The sequence below is a fragment of the Anolis carolinensis genome, chromosome 1 (assembly GCF_035594765.1).
Source record: "Anolis carolinensis isolate JA03-04 chromosome 1, rAnoCar3.1.pri, whole genome shotgun sequence".
Classification (NCBI taxonomy): Eukaryota; Metazoa; Chordata; class Lepidosauria; order Squamata; family Dactyloidae; genus Anolis; species Anolis carolinensis.
The window spans coordinates 71,717,686-71,737,765 of record NC_085841.1 but is presented as its reverse complement, the minus strand read 5'-3'; the positions used below and the strand labels follow the sequence as shown (position 1 = coordinate 71,737,765).

The 20,080-nt window shown below is 39.6% G+C and overlaps 2 protein-coding genes across 2 annotated transcripts in view; both read right to left on the bottom strand.

Annotated features, from left to right (window-relative positions):
- Positions 1-20,080, bottom strand: part of tagap (T cell activation RhoGTPase activating protein) — a 58,188-nt gene that overhangs the window by 15,626 nt on the left and 22,482 nt on the right. The gene's annotated exons all lie outside the window — the stretch shown is intronic.
- LOC103279592 (LINE-1 reverse transcriptase homolog) lies at positions 7,220-13,570 on the bottom strand. The gene is made up of 2 exons (XM_008115530.3): positions 13,075-13,570; positions 7,220-12,517 (listed from the first exon to the last, which is right to left on the bottom strand). The coding sequence occupies exon 2, from the start codon at positions 10,461-10,463 to the stop codon at positions 7,662-7,664; it is 2,802 nt and encodes a 933-aa protein (XP_008113737.2). The 5' UTR covers positions 10,464-12,517; positions 13,075-13,570; the 3' UTR covers positions 7,220-7,661.

The following is a 20,080-nucleotide window of genomic DNA, read 5'->3' as shown; positions in this document are numbered from 1 at the left end:
TAAGCTGAAGAGCCAGCGTTGTCCGTAGATACTTCCAGGGTCATGTGGCTGGCATGACTGCATGGAACACCGTTACTGTTCCACCAGAGTGGTACCTATTGCTCTACTCACATTTGCATGTTTTCAAACTGCTAGGTTGGAAGAAGCTGACAGTGGGAGCTCACCCTACTCCCTGGATTCGGACCACCGACCTTTTGGTTAGCAAGTTCAGCAGCTCAGTGGTTTAACACACTGCACCTCTGGGGGCTCCTTACATTATAAACTGTTAGTAAATTAAACTATACATTTCAGCATTTTGTGAGGATTTGCACCTGTGGTTTTGGTATGTTCCAGTGCTTCACATTATCTTCCACTCTAATATGAGTGGAACTGCACCATGCACAGTTCTCTCCTGCAAACTCCTTTTCCCCTGGCCTCCCTCCCATGTACATTTAGAAGTATGCTAGGTCATAGACTATAATGCGATATTTTGCTATATTGTACTGTTCTGGGCATGGCCCCATGTAAGCCGCCCCGAGTCCCCGTTGGGGAGATGGTGGCGGGATATAAATAAAGTATTATTATTATTATTATTATTATTATTATTATTATTATTATTATTATTGACTGCATTATCCCCAAAATGCTTTTGCAACATGCCCTGTGCACAAAGACACCTGAATTTGATTCATGGACACCAAACACCATAAAATAATAAAATTTTGAGCTACAAATTCAATAAAGTTAAGCAAAAAACAAACAGTGACAAAGAAGTTCATTTGAATTTCTTTGTGTCATCAATGGAAGAACACATAAAAACAGAAGTGTTAAATTTTGAACTGGGGCACTCATAAAGGTAGTTCCCACCAATGCATCCACAAGGAGAGTCCAGACAATGGAGATATTGGTGTTGATCCATAGTTACATACCTCAAAGCTATGCAAAGGACAGCCCACATTATGTCCTTCACAATCTACGGTTGAAGATCTGGAACTCTCCCACCCACATTTTTGGCCCCAAATCACTTCCTGTCACTTCTGAAAGTTGATTCCATTAGTATGAAGGACACTACATACTTAACTGGACTGAAAATGTGAAATTACTATCCATACTCTTTAAAGGACAACCTTGACTGGGGATAGTGTGTGTGTGTGTTACTGGGAAGAGTAGGATCATAGATTCATAGAATCATAGAATAGTAGAGTTGGAAGAGACCTCATGGGCCATCTAGTCCAACCCCCCGCTAAGAAGCACGAAATCGCATTCAAAGCACCCCCGACAGATGGCCATCCAGCCTCTGCTTAAAAGCTTCCAAAGAAGGAGCCTTCACCACAGCCCGGGGGAGAGAGTTCCACTGCCGAACAGCTCTCACAGTGAGGAAGTTCTTCCTGATGTTCAGGTGGAATCTCCTTTCCTGTAGTTTGAAGCCATTGTTCCGTGAAGGATAGGATAGGATGGATAGGATGGTCCATAACTGGCTGGATGTAGGCTCTGAAAGCTACATTATACATTCGCATACATCCATACCTCCAGCTCATCACAATATATTTTTGCTGGGAAAATCCATTTTCCATTCAGTGCTGTGAATATTTCAGCAAAGCTCAAAAGGAAACTTGACATTGTGTGAATGCTGATGTGCTTTTGGCATTTCCATAACTGATCCAAAAGTCCTGACACTCTGTGATGCTTGGTTATACTGTAACTGTGAATTAGGGATATATAGTAGTACTACTACACATTCAGCTGCTGTATGAAGGGGGCTATTGAATCTAGAAAAGAGGGACTTTGACTTGGATCATGTCTACACTAGCTGGCAAGTATGAGGTCAGTCCAGAGTAGAAATGCTTTCAACTGGCCTTGAAGGTGGTCACATGCAGCTTCGTGAACCTGCTGTAGTGGTGGGTTGGCATCTACAAGGAATAGCCGGGCCTAGACTGCCTTGGCCCCTCAGATCATCACCTCACTGAGACACCCAAACACCACACAGCTCCATGTGGGTTCCTGGCCATTATGAGCACCCTACGCCAAAATCAGCAGAGGTGCCAGCATGACCAAGAAGCATGATGGAGCCAGTCTCCCCAACTTTTTTCTGGTTTTCCGTATACACGTGCTGCTATCCATCCTGAGTCTCCTTGGGGAGATAGGGCGGAATACAAATAAAGTTTTTATTATTACTACTACTATATTGATTCAGGGTGCCTGTGATGACCAGGAGTTGACACAGCTCTACAGCCATCTGACAGCAGTGATGGCAGTGACACAGACACAATAGCTCCCCCTTTCCCTGTGCTGAAGAGTGCTGGGATAAGACGATGGTGCTGATGCCCCATGTAGATAGCAGACCTATCTGAACTGGATCCAGTCCTGCTATCCACACTGCCTCAGAGCCAGACCTCTACTCTGGAGTTTCAAGCAAACTTTTGAGTATCCCCCAATTTTTCTGTTGCCCCACTTTAACTATCGTGGCTCAATGCTATTGAGTCACTGGAGTTACAGTTTCTGACAAAGAGTGCTGGTGCATCAACAAAAACCAACTCTCAGAATTTCATAGAATTAAGCCATGTTAGTTAAAGGGGTGTCAAGGTGGATTAATTCTATAATGTAAATACACCCCTAATGCAGGGCTGAACCAGATTAGCCTGGTTTAACCTACAAGTCTTATTGGAAGTAGAGAAACATTATGGGTACAGACAGTGGGGGAACACAGGGTGAGTCCGGGCCATAATGCCTATGTAGATGAGGCTAAGTGAAGATTCCTCTCTTGAAAGAGCTTTCTGTTGATATCTGTCCACAGTCTCTCAGACTTTTTTTTTTAATGTGTGAGGAGGTTGTCAGAACTTCTCTGATGATAATAATTTTAGACATTATTAACTGGTTTTATCTTGTATTTTTATCTCAGATATATTTATTTATTTATTTATCGTGTCAGAAGCAAATTGAGGCAAGTCACTTCTGATGTGAGAGAATCGTCTGTCTTCAAAGATGTTGCCCTGGAGATGCCTGGATTTGTTTCCATCATGCGGGGGGCTTCTCTCATGTCCCTGTATGGAAAGCTAGGGCTGACAGATGGGAGCTCACTCCGCCTCACAGTCCGAACCACCAACCTTCAGGTCAGCAGTTCAGCCGGCACAAGGATTTAACCCATTGTGCCACCATGCAAAAAATCTCAAATTTTATTTTGTAGGCTGCTTTTGGAAGTGTATGGCTATGAAATGGAGGACATCAAGGCAATCAAATCTTGTGCTTCCAGTTCATGGTTCTTGTTTCAGCAATATCTCTGAAGCATCCCAATGTGGAATGCCACTCTTAAAAATGCTGTGAATAAAGAAAAACTTGCCAATATACACTGTGTGACTGTAGAAAAAAAAACCCTGTTGCTTACTATGGACAGCTAAGCTAGTAAGAGTTGGGAAAACAAAAAAATAAGGAAGATTGCTGACATCCTTCCCCCCTCCCTTCCTTACAAAGCATCTGTTTGACTTCTTTTGTGAAACCCCAAATGGGACAATCCCCACCATGGCCAATGTTTGCTAGTTTCAAAAGAGCCTTTGACCAACTCTTGAGGCACCCTGATGACCGTTACAGGCAAGGGTTGCATGGGAGAGCAAACGGCTACCAATCTGTGTTGGTGTCAATGTTATGCTAATGAGAAAACAACAAAGGTTTAGCATAGTCCGACAGACAAAAGGATGCTGCTTTGGCATTGACATTTCCAACCCCAATTTATAGTGCAGTAAAACAAGGAGGGTTCTGGACTGATGCCTCTGAATGTTCATATATAGTATGTATTCCAGCTTTGTCATAGTTGAAGAAACAGTGATCTCCAGGGAAACAACAAAACATTGGCCAAACAAGACAGCAGTTGCATAAGCACACAGAGAGCACAGGTTTCGTTTTCTTTTCTTCTGTATTTTTCCTAATGGTTTTGATGCTTAGCATGACAGCAGCTTTAAAGTATCAGCTCTATTATTTTCATGATGCTTTGTGTGGTCTCCTGGTCTTTCTGGTGGGGTCAGCGCTGCAGGCATTTTCATATTATGTGACTATGTCCTTGTGGTCAGCAAACATTGCACAATGTTCTCTGAGTTTATTTCAGCTTAATGCTGTGCTCCATATAGACACTGAGATTTCAGAGCCAAAACCTGAGGTTAAGGGATAGGGCTGCTATACCACCCAGATAGCTGGGTTTTATCTGGCTTCTGGGCACCCAGTTCTTGTTTGAACTATCATTTCACCCAAGCTCCAAGCCTTCATTTTTTCATTAACTCTTATAGAAGCTGAGTTTTTTTTTGGGGGGGGGGGGAGGTCCATCAAATGGTTCTGCAAGGAACAAGTCCACCCAGGATTTTCGGGTCGAAGGGAAGTAAGTGTGAGTAGTGAGAACAACAGAGTACAAGATGCAAGAAAGGATTGAACTGGAAACCGCTCTGAGTCCCGTGAGGAGATAGGGTGGTATATAAATAATAATAATAATAATAATAATAATAATAATAATAATAATAATAATAATAATAATTTGAAACACAACAAGAGGAGTCCACAGCAGACACTCTGCTCGCTGTTGTACTGGATCACATGTCGGACACTTCCCAAGTGTCTAGGGCTGTGTGATATATCGTCGAATAATGTGTGCATATCCCAGTAAGGTGACCTTTTGCAGCTAGCAGATGGTAATTTTGTCAGCGCCAATTGTGTTCAAGTGCAGGCCAAGGTCTTTAGGCACTGCACCCAGTGTGCCGATCACCACTGGGACCACCTTGACTGGCTTGTGCCACAGTCTTTGCAATTCGATCTTTAAATCCTCATATCGTGCCAGCTTTTCCCGTTGTTTCTCTTCAATCCTGCTGTCACTTGGGATTGCAACATTGACAATCCATACTTTGTTTTTTAACACGATTGTGGGGTCAGGAGTATTGTGCTCCAACACCCTGTCTGTCTGAATTCGGAAGTCCAAGAGTAGCTTGACATGTCCATTCTCTGTAACTTTTTCCAGCTTGTGATCCCACCAGTTCTTTGTTGCAGGCAGATGGTATTTGTGGCACAAGTTCCAATGAATCATCTGAGCAATGGTGTTATGCCTCTGCTTGTAGTCTGTTTGTGCGATCTTTCTGCAGCAGCTGAGGATGTGATCTATAGTTTCATTTGCTTCCTTGAAGAGTCTACATTTGGGATCTGTCATTGACTTTTCAATTTTGGTTTTGATGGCCAAAATTGATGGCTTGTTCTGCCAGAATCAGGCCCTCCATCTCATTTTTCAAAGTTCCATTTGTGAGCCATAGCCATGCAGTTTGACATAATTTTAAATGCCATGATTCAGTGCAATGGAAACATGGGAGTTGTAGCCTATTCTGCCTCCCCAAATGACAGTTCCCAGTATCCCATAACATTGAGCCATGGCAGTTGAAGTGGGGAAAACTGCATTAATTCTACAGTGTAGATATACCATATAATGCTCATTTTCATAAAGGGCCACATCAGCTTTATGGTTGCCTTTGAAGGGTCACTGAATCCATGGGAATAACAACCTAATGCCACTTGTGGTTCTGAGGTTGGAGAAAAGCTAAAGGACATTTTAAAGTCAGACATCATATCCACAAGCATTGTATTTAAATTCAAAGCCCACCAGAATGACTAAACAAAATAAACTGCAGCCTTCCAGAGGTTACAACTTCCATCAGCACGTCATTAGTCATGATGTCTAATGATGAGAACAGGAGTTGTAGTCCAGCATCTGGAGGGCCACATAAAATGATGTAGTGGGATAAATTTAGCAGTGGATCTTGAGTTTGACAAATGTGAAATAGGCAATGCAGCAGAGTGCAAATAACAAGTGTAGGGCATTACAGAGGTGTGATATGGTTCCAGGGAAGGAGAAGAACATGAGTTGTGCAAGTTAGGACCCAGTGATAAAGCAAGGCAGAAGCAGATGTCCACCAGAAGAAGGACAGCACTCCGCACCCCTCCCATGCTCTGCTTTCTCCAGGGCATTACTCTGATGGAAGAAAGGGTTTGTAAAAGGGGGGGGGGATATATGTAGAACCTTTCAATTAGAGTATATGTTTGATCTGAATCTTTGAATTTTGGAGAAATGGATCCAAACAAAAAGAATTGTTTTTGCTATGTCCTCATTGGACAGCAAATAAAAATCAGAGCTTATTTCCCCTCTAAATCATTGGTTCTCATCCTGTGGGTCCCCAGGTGTTTTGGCCTACAACTCTCAGAAATCCCTGCTAGTTTACCAGCTGTTAGGATTTCTGGGAGCTGAAGGCCAAAACATCTGGGAAGGAGAACCACTGCTCTCAATCCTCTCACCTCAGTTAGAAGGATTTATATAACCAGAAAGGTTAACAAATAGTTATAAATTTATGATCCCAAGATGCTTGTTTATAAAGCTATTGTCCTTCCAACTCTGTTATATGCCTGTGAAACATGGACTGTCTACAAACGTCATTCTCAACTTTTGGAAAGATTCCATCAGTGTCGCCTCTGAAAAATCTTGCATTTTGCATCAGCATTCTGGAAGACGCAAAGACCACCAGCACTGAAGCAATGATTCTCCATCATCAACTTTGCTGGACTGGCCACATTGTCTGAATGCCTGATCATGGTCTCCCAAAACAGCTACTTTACTCTCAGCTCAAGAACACAAAACGGAATGTCAGTAGACAGCCAAAGAGATTTAAATATGGGCTTAAAACTAAGCTTTAAAACCATGGTATAAACACTGAGAACTGGAAAGCCCTGGCCTTAGAGCACTCTAACTGGAAGTCAGCTGTACCAACAGTGCTGTGGATTTTGAAGAGGTAGAAATAGAGGACAAAACATGCCAAGAGGAAAGCGTATCAAACAAACCCTTGTCAGAACCGCCTTCCATCTGGAAATGTATGTCCTCATTGTGAAAGACCATGCGGATCTTCTACAGTAATTTGCGGACCCACTGCCAAGACTCTACACTTGGAAGTTAATCATACTCGGCCATGAGTGATAGCCTATGATGATGATGATTCCTATACAGTACAGTTGGCAATCCATATCCACAGATTCAACCATCCATGATTTCAAAATATTAATAATCACCACCACCACCACAACCATAACTACAACAAATTCAAAAAAGGACACTTTGATTTTGCAATTTAGTATAACGGGACAAGCAATCAGAGATTTTTATTATCTATAAAGGTTATACCCATAGCCAGATACAAACCAAAGACACCAGACAAAAGATCCTCTGAGGTCTTCTTTTTTTTTTTAATATATATTTATTGAAGATTAGTTTAATACATCGAAAGAGTGAGAACATTTTTTGATATAGAAAGTGCAGAAATTAAGATTAGGATAGTAGAGAAGAAAGTTAAAGACTGTTAATACAAAAAAAAAAAAAAAAGAAAACCCATCAAAAAATACCCCCCTCCACAAAAGAGAGAGAGAAAAAAAAAGAGGACTTCCATCTTTGCCTTTGCGTTTCCTATTCTCCAATCCTTAAAAAGAGGGTGATCTATATATACAAAGCCATTATAGATCAGCCTCAGTCACCTTCGTAATTAAGGCAATCATTCAAAAATAAAAGGAATGATAGCCTTTCTGTTGGCTGTGTCACAGATTCTTTGCTTTCAATAGACTGTTACTTGAAAATTGGATGCCCAGAAGAAGTTAATCTTCTGCTCGTTCAGATTGAATCTTCATTTGCTTTTCCTTTCATATTCTTCTACTTTACTCCAGTCTGTATATTTTATCGGGGTCCCTGTATTTCTCTTTAATAAAAAAGTTAATTTGTCCATATCTTTTATTTCTCTCACTTTCTGTAGCCATTCCTCTGTGTTCGGCAGTTCATTTTGTTTCCATCTTCTTGCAAGACAAATTCTGGCGGCTGTCGTAAGATATGTAAATATTTTATCGTCATTAGGCTCTAAATGGATATATTGGTCTGTTATCCCCAGAAGATAGTACTCCGCTTTTCTGGGGAAATTGATTTTAAGAATTTCCTGGCAAATATTATGGACCTTCTCCCAATAAATTTTCGTCTTTTTGCATGTCCACCACATATGGAAGAAACTTCCCTCTTGGTCCTCACATTTCCAACAATTTTTGGAGGTATTCTTATACATTTGATTTAATTTCTTTGGTGTGATATACCAACGGTGGAACATCTTTAGCCAATTTTCTTTTAAGTCCATTGCATAAGTGTATTTTAGTTTTTTGGTCCAGATAGTTTCCCATTCTGCCAGCATTATCGGTCTTCTTAAATTTTCTGCCCATCTGATCATACACTTTTTTATTGTTTCCTCCTCTGTTGACCACTCCAGTAATTTATTGTAAATTTTTGTGATTATCTTATTTTCTGATTCTAAAATTTTGTCCCAAAATTGATCACTTTGATAAAACCCAACCTCTTTATCTTTATTATATTCCTCCTTAATTTGCATGTAATGCAGCCATGAGATATGCGCAAACTTCTGTTTTATCTCTTCATATGGTTTCAGAGTTTCCGAGCCTTTTACCAACAAAGTCTTATATGTAGGCCAATTAGACCAACCTAGGAGTCTTCTTTGTTTGGCTTCCATAGTGGATAGCCATAGTGGTGTCTTTAGATAGAATTTTTTTTTATACTTTTGCCAAATTCGTAATAGGGAGGAGCGAATAAAATGGTTTCCAAAATTTTTCTCTTTTTTCTCTCTTTCGTACCAAGTGTACGAATGCCACCCCACTCTCAGATCATGACCCTCCAATGTAAGTATTTTTTCTTTGTTAAGATTCATCCATGGTCTGATCCAATCGAGGGCACAGGCATCATGGTACAGTTTTAAATCCGGAAACCCAAATCCTCCTCTGTTTTTTTTGTCAATTAATACTGTATATTTTATCCTGGGTTTCTTCCCCTTCCAAACAAACTTCATTAAATCCTTATTCCACTCTTTGAATGACTTAATGTTTCGTATTATTGGAATGTTTTGAAAGAGGAATAAAAGTCTTGGTAGAATATTCATTTTGACCAAGGACATCCTTCCTAAAAGTGATAAATTTAAAAATTTCCATGTTGCTAAATTTTTCCTTATTTCTTTCCATACATTAGTATAATTGTTTGTTAAGAGTTGGGAATTTTTTGAGGTGATCCATATTCCCAAATATTTAATTTTAGTCACACAACTTATGCCCGTTTTTTTTGTTAATAATTCTTGATTCTTCTTTGTTACATTCTTTGTTAGGATCATTGTTTTTTTCTTGTTTAATCGAAAGCCTGCTAGTTTCCCAAATTCCTCTATTTTTTGCAGCCATATTTCTAAATTTTTACATGGGTTTTCAATTATACCTATTAGATCGTCAGCGAATGCTCTCACCTTAAATTCTTGTTTAGCCACTTTTAGTCCTTTTAAACTGCTGTCTTCTCTTATACCCTTTAATAAAAGCTCCAGTGATAGTATAAAGATGAGAGGGGAGAGGGGACAACCTTGTCTGGTTCCTTTCCCAATTTCAAATACATCCGACATTATACCATTAATTTGAATTTTTGCATATTGCTTATCATATATCGTGTTAATTGCGTTCATAAATTGGTAACCTAAGTCTAATTCTTGCATCAGCAATTTAAAAAAGTCCCAATTCAAGTTGTCGAATGCTTTTTCTGCATCGATTGCCAAGAAGGCCGCTTCCTTCTGATGGTTAGTTTCAAAATATTCAATTGCATCGATCACCGTTCTAATGTTATCTTTTAAGTTACGTTTAGGTAGGAATCCTGATTGTTCCTCCCCTATCCAATCGTTTAAAAAAAATTTCAGTCTTGTAGCTAGAATATTGGTAAATATTTTATAATCTGTATTCAAGAGTGTAATTGGTCTGTAATTACGTATGTCTGTCTTTTCCGTTTGGTCTTTGTGAATTACTATTATTTCTCCTGTTTTCCATGAATCCGGTATTCCTTGATTTCTTAATATCCCATTCATAACGTTCTTGAGTAATGGAATAAATTCTTGCTTTAGAACCTTATAATACCCCGCTGTGTACCCATCCGGGCCCGGGGCTTTGTTAGGGTCCATGTTATTAATTGCCGCTATAATTTCCTCCTCTGTTATTTCTTTATTTAAATTTTCCCTCTGTAATTCTGAAATCTTAGGTAACTTAAATTTCCCTATATAATTAGCTATCTCCTCTTTTGAGATCGGGTCTTTTGTATAAAGTTTTTCAAAGTAACTTTTAAATTCGTCTAGGATCTCTTTATCCGTATTTATTACTCTGTCCCCTTTCATTAATCTTACTATTTTTTGTGATTGTTTCTTTTTGCGGACTTGCTTAGATAGCCATTTCCCCGGTTTGTTCGCATTTTCGAAATGATTTTGTTTAATAAATTTTAATTGTTTTACTTGTTCATCTAATTCCAAATGATATTTTTCCTGGTTTAACTTTTTAAGTTCTTTGTCTAATTTTTTATCCTCCGGATTCTTCTTTAGAGCGCACTCTTTATCAGCTATTCTCCTTTTAATATCCATTAGGTTTTTTTTTTCTTTGCCTTTGCCATTCTCGCATTATTTTGAATCAAATGTCCTCTCATTACTGCCTTTGAGGCATCCCATACTGTGTTGATATTCATTCCCTCTGTGTTATTTATCTTTAGGTATTCCTTGAAGATTGTTTTGTATTTTTTGCGTCCTCTTCTTTCTTTAGCAGGTTTTCATTTAATCTCCATTTAGGATGGTATGATTTATGATTCAGAATCATTTCCACCGCACAGTGGTCCGAGTACTCTCTTGGTTGAATATAAATTTCAATAATGTATGTAAGAAGATTATTTGTAACCCACACCATATCTATGCGCGACCATGACTGATGTCTGTCCGAGTAGAAGGTATAATCCTTTTTATTCGGATACCTCTCTCTCCATGCATCTATTAATTCAAATTCTTCCTTCAGATCTAAAAAGTTTTTTGGTAATGTAGAGATTTTACCTTTTGGTGCTCTTTTCAATTTCTTACTCTTATCCAGTTGACTATTCAAAACTCCATTAAAGTCACCCAGCATAATTAATTCGTCGAATTCCTCTTTGTCTAACTTTTCTTTTATTTTTTCCGCAAATTTTGCTTTTGGGCCGTTTGGGGCGTAAATATTACATATTAAGATCTTTTTGTTTCCAATTATAATTTGTACCGCTACGACTCTCCCCTCTTGATCTTTAAATGACAATTCTGCATGAATATCTTCTTTTATGTATAAAACAACCCCTCTTTTCTTTTTTTCAAAAGAGGAGAGGAATTCCTTACCTAATCTTTTGTTTGTTAAATGTGCTATATGCCTCTGTGCTATATGTGTCTCCTGGAGTGCTATCACTTCATAATTACCACGCCTTAATTTGTTGAATACTTTTTTCTTTTATTTGGAGAGTTTAAGCCATTAACGTTTAATGATATACACTTTAATTGCTGTTTATTCATCTTCTTGTCTCTGGTGTGGGTCCAATTTGAAATTATCTAAGTCCTTATCTGGATCTTCCGTGTCAGGGTCATCTTGGTCTTGGTCCGTTTCTGTGTCTTCATGTCCTGGTGATACAAATCTAGCTCTTTTTTTTTTCTCTTGCCTCGGAGTCGGTGGTGTCTTTTTAGATTTATCCGGTACTCCTGGTGGTGTGTCCGTTTCTTTCATAAGTAACTTGTAAAATTCCTTAGCCTTATCCACCGAGGTAAGCCAATGTTTTTGGTCGTTGTAAGTGGTCATAATTCCCTCGTTCCTTTCCCACCTAAATCTTATTTTCCTCTTCTTTAGTTCCTCCGTTAAAAAAAAAATTGTCTCCTCTTCATCAACATAGATTGGGGGAATTCTTTTAACACTGCCACTTTTGTATCTTTGTAGTATATTGGGTTTTTACTGTTTTCTCGTAATATTTCTTCTCGGATTTTCTTTCTAGTTAGATGTACTATTATGTCTCTGGGAGTTTTATTTTTCCTGGAGTAGTTCGTTGAAATTCTATAGATTTGATCTATTTCTTGCTCTAGTTTTGTGGTTGATATATTCAGTAACTTTGTTAGAAGATCTATTATAATTTGACTTATATTCTCTTCTGGGTCTTCTTGCACATTTCGAAACCTTAATTGGTATTCCAATTCCTTGGCTTCTAGTCTTTCTTGGTTGCGTGCCAACTTCTCTTGTTTAGAATCTAATACCCTAATCTTTTCTTGTATTTTTTTCTGGGCTTCTTCCCTTTTTGTTTCTCCTTTTTCTAGCTTTCTAAAGTCTTCTTTCAATTGTACAACTTCTCTTTTAATCTGACCTACTTCTTCCTTTATTTCCTTCTTGATTTCCTCAAACTGCTCTTGAAATAGCTGTTGTTGAGAGTTCTGTTTCGCATTCATCTCGCTTAATTCCTTCTGGAATAAGTCTTGTTTCTGTGAAATTTTCTGTAATTCCGCCATCATATCTCGGAAACTTACATCTGCTGAACCCAGCGAGGGTCTTCTCTGGAGACCTTGCAGATCTCCTTTAGCCTTGGAGGCTGTCATTTTGAGTTTCCTGATAGTGTTTAACTAAATAACAGCAATAGTATTTTCCACACCTATTTAATTCGAAAATCACAAAATTAATTTCATAAGTTTCTTGTCTACCTCCTCCAGGCTTGTTACTTCAGCCTCTTTTTTTTTTATTTAATAATTTATTTATTTGAGACTGTAATCTATTAGGACCCTTATGGAGAAAGCTAGTCCTTATAGTGTCTTTAGCTCATCACTTGCTGTTTTTTTTTTTTAAATTAGATTTTAGTATTTTCCTTCAATTGATTATGGTTAGCTATATGAGTTAATTCCCTCTGTTTTTGTAATTCCTTAATTGATTGATTCGCTTCAATAAATATTAATTGATTATTGTTATATTTTTCGTCCCTTGAATTTAATAGATTAATAGATTAATTAACTAGATAAAAATTACTTGTTTGCTTGTAAATTTATTACGCCAATCAAACTTATTGAGAAGCTTATTAAAATGGAAACAAGGAATGGAAGAAGACCCTCTTTATAAGTTTATAAATTTGTCTTCCAAACTCCAATCGCACTTCCTACCAACAGTCTCCTTATGCCACCACTTTAACGAACTAACTCCCTTCTTAGCTCCAATGACCTGTCTTGTCCTTTCCTCTTGTCACCTCCGTCAGTTCTTCGTTATCCTGGTAATCCCTCCGATCGCCACCGCCGCCAATTTGGACTCGTCGCTACTTATTCTCAATGGGGTTTCAATCCTTCCCCTTCGGCCTGGCTGTCCTTGTTTTCCTCCGTTACCCCTTTTGGTCCCTTGCTTTTTGTATAGTTGATTTCTTCCCTTCCGTTCCGTTTTTTATTTTTATTTTTTGCTCACTGTCTCTAACTTCTTCCGCCCTTGGTCAAAATGGCTTCTTTGTTTACTTCCGCCCTTTCTGCTGATCTTCCTGCTTCCTCCCTTTCCTTTCCCGCCTTTCCTTTCCAGTTCCGTCCCTTTCCAGACGCTTTGTTTATAGAGACGATTAGGATAGACCAAACATCATGGCGTCAAGGTCAGAGTCCTGCTGTGAATATTTCTTCTTTCTTATTTGACCCGTCCGGGTAACCAGGGGCCTTTGGGGTGGTTTACGAAGCTATATACAATACTATATACAATATTTTTTTCCCAATCTTTACTTTCTCCTTTAGGCTTCCCACCTGTCCATTATTCCCTTCGAACTCTCTTTTTGGCCAAATGGGGTGAGGGGTGAGGTATGAAAGATTGTCTTTTGATAAGCTGTCTTGGCGTCCTTTACTTTAAAAGATTAAATTTGTTGATTAAATTACACCCCTTTTCAATCTTCCGCTTCTGCCTTCTGTTGACTCAGCTTTTTCCCCCTTCTTTTAGTTCTTCAGATTTCCCTCCCCCGCCGGGGATCTCACACGCTCCGGCTGGATTTTCTTTTGTTTGCTCCCCACTCACCGCTTGCTGCTGTGAATAGGGGTCGCTTTTGTTTTCTTCAGTTTTCTTTGTTTTGATGGAGCTGGTCGGCAGTTAATACAGGATTTCTCCTGTTTCCCGCGGAGCAGTCCGCTACCCTTGGCTCTCCCTGACCCACTCGATCACCCGCCCTTGAGGGGAAGGCAATCTTTGGGGTCTTGGGGGTGCCTCTCGGGTTCTGCGTCCCCTCAGCACCTCGATCCGGCTGAGGAGGGGAGCTACGGCTCACACCCGACTGCTCTACGCGGTGCCTCACTGAGAGCCCTCAATGAAGCGACCCTGCCGCCATGCTGGCCCCACCGGAAGTCCCTCTGAGGTCTTCTGAAGGTTTCAGCAGATGATATCATTGTCCTGTCTGGCTATGGGAACAAATCCAAATGCATTTGTGATATCTTCTGCTCTCCATCAGCAACAGAATGTCTTTGGGAAGTTAGGCACTATCACTCCAACTTAGCGAGTCTAGGATGCGTGCATAAATTCATTGTGGAAGGCGAAAGGAAATATCACCCTCTGCAATGAACAATCAAGGCTAATGTAAGGTGGAATGACACTTGTACATGTTACTGACAGAATGCTGTCCTATTATTTTTTGACTATCCCTGTAAACACCCCAGCAAATGAGGCTCAGTACACTCAATCCAACAGAAGTAGATGTGCTAAAGCCACTGGGTCTAGTGGAGCTTAGTTCACTTCACTCAGTATTAGATATTGGTGTGTATTTTCACATTATTACTTGATGTAACCCATTGTGTAATTTGTACACAATTTCACTGAGAAAAGATAGAATATATATATTTAAAAATATGAAGTTTTCCCCATTCATCAAAATGTCGCTGATAAATAAGAAACGAATCTTTAAAGCAGATTATGATTTGTGTATTGTGTTGCTGTTAGCAACGGTTCTTATTCTTTGACTGTTTTAAAACAGACCACAAATTTTAAATTGAAATGCCCTTGTGCTCACCTTAAAAGGCTACCTTTTCCCACACAATGTTGGATTGGATAGCAAATCAGAATCCCTTTCTAGGTAAAGATTATATAACTATATAAAAGGATATATACCCTTTATCCTCTCTTCATTGTTTCAGAGAACCCTTATAATTCTTTTGAGTTATAGAACTCAGGCCAGAGTTGTTATGTTGCTAGGTGCCTTCAGGTCAGCTTTGGCTTATGGTGACTCGATCACCAGATTTTCTTGGCAAGATTTATTCACAAGAGGTTTGTTACTACTTTCTTCTGGAACATACAAAACCGATGGGTACAAATCCTCACAAAATGCTGAAATGTATAGTTTAATTTACTAACAGTTTATAATGTAAGGAGCCCCTGGTGGCTCAGTGGATTAAATCACCGAGCTGCTGAACTTGCTAACTGAAAGGTCAGTGGTCCAAATTCGGGGAACGGGCTGAGCTCCTGTTGTTAGCCCCAGCTTCTGCCAACCTAGCAGTTCAAAAACATGTGTAAGCACATCAAGAGGAACCACTTCTGTGGGAAGGTTACAGTGCTCCATGCAGTCATGCCAGCCACATGACCTTGGAGGTGTCTACAGACAACACCAGCTCTTCAGCTTAGAAATTGTGATGCCTCATGGGCCTTGTAGTCCCGTTCCTAGTGTCACTGTGGCAGATGAGGATGAAAACATGGGGTTTTCTCCGGATCAACAACAGCCGGACTCCTTCAAAATGCCTGATGTTGATGTTCTTGCCCAAAAGCCAATTAAAACCGACCTTGAACAGCTCTCACCTCCCTTCGCTAGGAGACATTCCTTTACTGCAGACAGGGAAGTTAAAGAGCGGGTTCGCAGGAGTTTACGAATTGCTGCCAAACAAGACACTGATTAGCCATGTTTCCCCTGGGAAAATCCAGAGAGTCTCACATCTGCAAAGTTAGGTTTCGTTTCCTGTTCTCTAGGGAAAGAGGACGCTGAACACCTGTTTGGCTGGAAAACGAGACCCCAATATAGGTGCCTGGCACGTTAGAATTGTTGCGGAGTCAACTGAGCAGCTCCAGAAGCAACTTCGTGTTTCCAGCCTTGTGTGGACTTCGCAAAGTCCGCAACCCCAGTTCCTTGCTTCACGGATCAAGTATTCAAGATTGGTCTAGCCTTGTTTTTTAGCCACGGACCTTGTTCTTAGAATCTCTGTATCGCCTTGTTCCTAGTCACGGACCTTGTTTAATGATTCAAGTTTGTTTCCAGCCTTGTTCTCAAGCTACCTTGGACTTCAAAGACTCTGGGCGCTTTCCCCACACTATTGCTTGGCAAAAGTGTGTGTTTCGGTTATTGGATTTAAAACTTGAACTCTAATATCAATTATTGGACAATACATTTCTGGACTTTAATTGACCTCATTTGATAGGTCAGCTTCTGAACTATATTCTTCACTTGTTTTTATTACTTTTATATATTTACTTAATAAAGATATTAGATAGATATTGGCCTCTGCGTCTGGTTCTTGGTGCTCCGCTACCTAGGGTCTGACAGAAATTGAGATGAGCACCAACCCCCAGAGTAGAACATGACTAGTCTTAATGTCAGGGGAAAACTTTTACCTTTACTATATATCTTGTGGAGTTATTTATTCTACTTATTAAAAATTTAAAAACAAATATAATTTTGAGCAAATATCAGTGTGACTGAGAATAGCCTCTTATTTATTTATTTATTTATTTATTTATTTATTATTACAAGCATTTATATCCTGCCCTTCTCACCCCCGAGGGGGGACTCAGGGCAGCCTTACAATTAGCATCATTAGACGCTGAACAAATCAATATAAAACATGATATATAAAAACAATTACAGTTAAAATAGATAGCATTAATTAATACATCCATATAAATATACATTCAAGAGCGCATTCCAAATCATGATCCAGGTCTGTCCATTATTCATCCTAATTTCCTTTTACAGTTAGTGCTGCTTCTATTGTTCAAAGGCCTGGTCCCATAGCCAAGTTTTGAGATGTTTACGAAAGGATAGGAGCGAGGGAGCCTGCCTGATCTCATTCGGGAGGATGTTCCACAGACGGGGGCCACCACTGAGAAGGCCCTGTCTCTCATCCCTACCAGTTGTGCTTGCGAATGTGGTGGGATCGATAACAGGGCCTCCCCAAAGATCTCAAACTACAAGGTGAATCATAGTGGGAGATACGTTCAGACAAGTAAACTGGACTGGAATCATTTAGAGCTTTATAGGTTAAAGCCAGCACCTTGAATTGTGCTTACTAGTAAATTGGCAGCCAATGGAGCTGATGCAACAGGGGAATGATATACTCCCTTACAACGTCTCAAGTTGATGAAAACTTTCAGGATTGCTCTGACATGGAGCTTCATTTGAAAGGAGGAAAGAGAAACTGAGTGGCACCATAAAACATAGTTTCGTGCAGAATTTGTTAAGCAAATGTAATCTGATTTATTTAAAAGGAGCAGAAAATGATGTCCCTGCCCTCTCACCCACATCAGAGTGAATAATATTGAAGGCCTTTCCAGTTATTTTTTGACATATGGGGAAGAAAATCCCCAGAACATTTTTCTTCATGCCTGGTACTAACATATAAATAACAAAGTAAACAACAGATAATTTCTTTCCCAATCTTTTGCCTGAAGTGACTGCCTCAATGTAGTTAATTGCCGGGACAGCTTTAGTGTTCAGTTTCACCAGCTTGCCCACTCTTTACTTTATTCACTTAACTAAATAATAGTTTTGGGAATGTGCGGGTGCTTACACATTTGCATACATTCTGAAGTGACAAAAAAGTAGCCTAAAAAAGGTGCATGGTATAACCATTTTTTGGTGACTCAACTTCCCTGCTCCTCAAATCCAGCTTGAGTTTGCTTGTACAAAAAAGATTTGCTTTGTTGAAAAAAAAACTTTTTTTCAGTTGTATGTTTCCTTTTAAAGAGTTATTTTTGGCTTCCCCTTACCCTTCATTTATCAGATAAATCAATTAAATGGAGACCATTCCCTCTGAGAGCACTAACAACATGTGGTCACCCGCTTACAAACAGCCTTATTTGGTATCTGCTGAAGCGTTCCCATAAGAAAAATCTGTTGCTCAGCAATCCAAAACTTTAAGAAGTATTTGCGAGACCATAAATATGATCAAGTATCATTTTAAAGGTGATTTGAACATCAGCTCCAGCTTGTTTCCAAAACTGCACGGTTTAGCAACTGCGAAATAACATTTTATTTGAACCCACTGAGTAAATAATTCAGCTGCTGCATTATACTATTATGCAAAATAGAGAGTGGAATAAAGGACATTCAAGGAACAAAAGGCATGTCAGTTTAACATATTGTGTTAAGGGCCCTCCATGTTCAGCCAAGGTCCACAATGTTAGGAAACGGCAGCTGCTGAGAGGTCATGCCTTTAATAGGCATAGTCTTTAGACAATATGGAAATAGCATGGTATACTGTCCTGTGATTAGTTCTAGCTTCAGTACTATCACCAAAGTGGATGACTGTGAAGGACAGAGCAATGGGTTCAAGTCCCAGATGTATCTTTTCATAAGCTTCATGGCTCCTTATGCCAGTTGAGTAAAATTAAGTTAGCATTACCAGTCTCATTCTTGCTCTGGACTAGTCCTGGATATTCTTTTTTGCTACTGAGGATAGGACTGGTCAAATCTGTCTGCATGAAACCAGCCATTCTTTTTCTGCTCATTTCTCTGAAGAACATATAAGCAGGATTTTTTGCATGCAGGCAGTTCTTTCACTATATTAAAACACCAAGTACAGTAGAATCTCGCTTATCCAACCTTCACTCATCCAATATCCAACACAATCAGCAGGCCTCTCTGCGTGCAAGATGTGGCTGGTGCAGATTTTTCCCATCTGGCACAGCATCCAACCTGCACAGCACCCGGCCTATTATTCATTATCAGAATATTCATATCCTAAGCATTCAAATACCCCAGGGCAGCGGGAAAGCAGATGAGATTAAAACTATGTTCACAAGGTGGGACTGAACCTCAAGAAAAACTGAGTTAATGCTGCTTGATTATACCACATCTCTCCATATCCGACTCCTTACAGTTCCAGAGGGCCCAGAGAGGAATAGGGAAATGCCACCCTCCAGGAGAGTAATATGAACATGACCAAATAATTTTTATTTATATAATGACAACACATTCTGTTATTTTCATAGTGCAGAGATGATTACTTACTTTTTAATGAAACCAAAGAACTACATAAATTACAAACAATTAAAAACAAAACATATCACCACAATAAGGAACTCAACCAGTTCTTCTCACAAGCAGGATAAACAACATCCAAAGTTCACATCCACATACGTATTCTGACATTTAATAGGCTTTTCCTTAATCTCTCCCTATTATCCAACATTTCCACTTATCCAACGTTCTGCTGGCCTGTTTATGTTGGATAAGCAAGACTCTACTGTATATTAAAAACACTACCAACCTCATTATATGAGGTTAAAATCAGTGGCATACACAACTCTAGCCCCAGTCACCCATGGAACCAGCTGGCTCCCATCCGACGACAACATGCCGATTCTGTGAGTGAAGGAGGGCAAAACCAGTATGGTGTCGCTACAGCAACACGGGAGGCTTCCTGTGTTGCCATCTAATCTATGGGGGGAAGCCGTGTGCTTCCTCCTGGCGATGTAAGAATAACATGGGAGTCTTTATCTTGGCAAAGGTGGAGATGAAATGTAAGAGGTACACTAGTTGAAATTGTCTTATGGTGACCCTATGAATGAGAGACTTCAAAGCCACTATAGGATTCTGCTCAGGTCCTATAGACTCAGGGTCATAACTTCCTTCCATTTGAAATGTGGTCTTCCTCTTTTCCTACTGTTTTCTATTTTGCCAAGCATTATTGTCTGGGAAGTTGTGCGTTCTCATGATATGGCCAAAGAGTGACAGCCTCAGTTTTTGCATCTTGGCTTCTAGAGAGATGTCAGTTTGATTTGCCATAAGACCCATTTGTTGTTGCATCCCACTCTCCCTGGCCATTCATTGGCGGTGAGAGCATATTCTGGGACCCAGAAGTTGTCATTTGTTGGGGCCACAAGTAGTAGCCACATAGAACTGGGCTAGTGGGGCATTATCTTCTGCAAGCAAAGTGAAGAATTGTGTCATAGATGTGTGTATTCTTTCTGTTACAACTCTAATGTTACATTTTGTATAAAAACAAATACA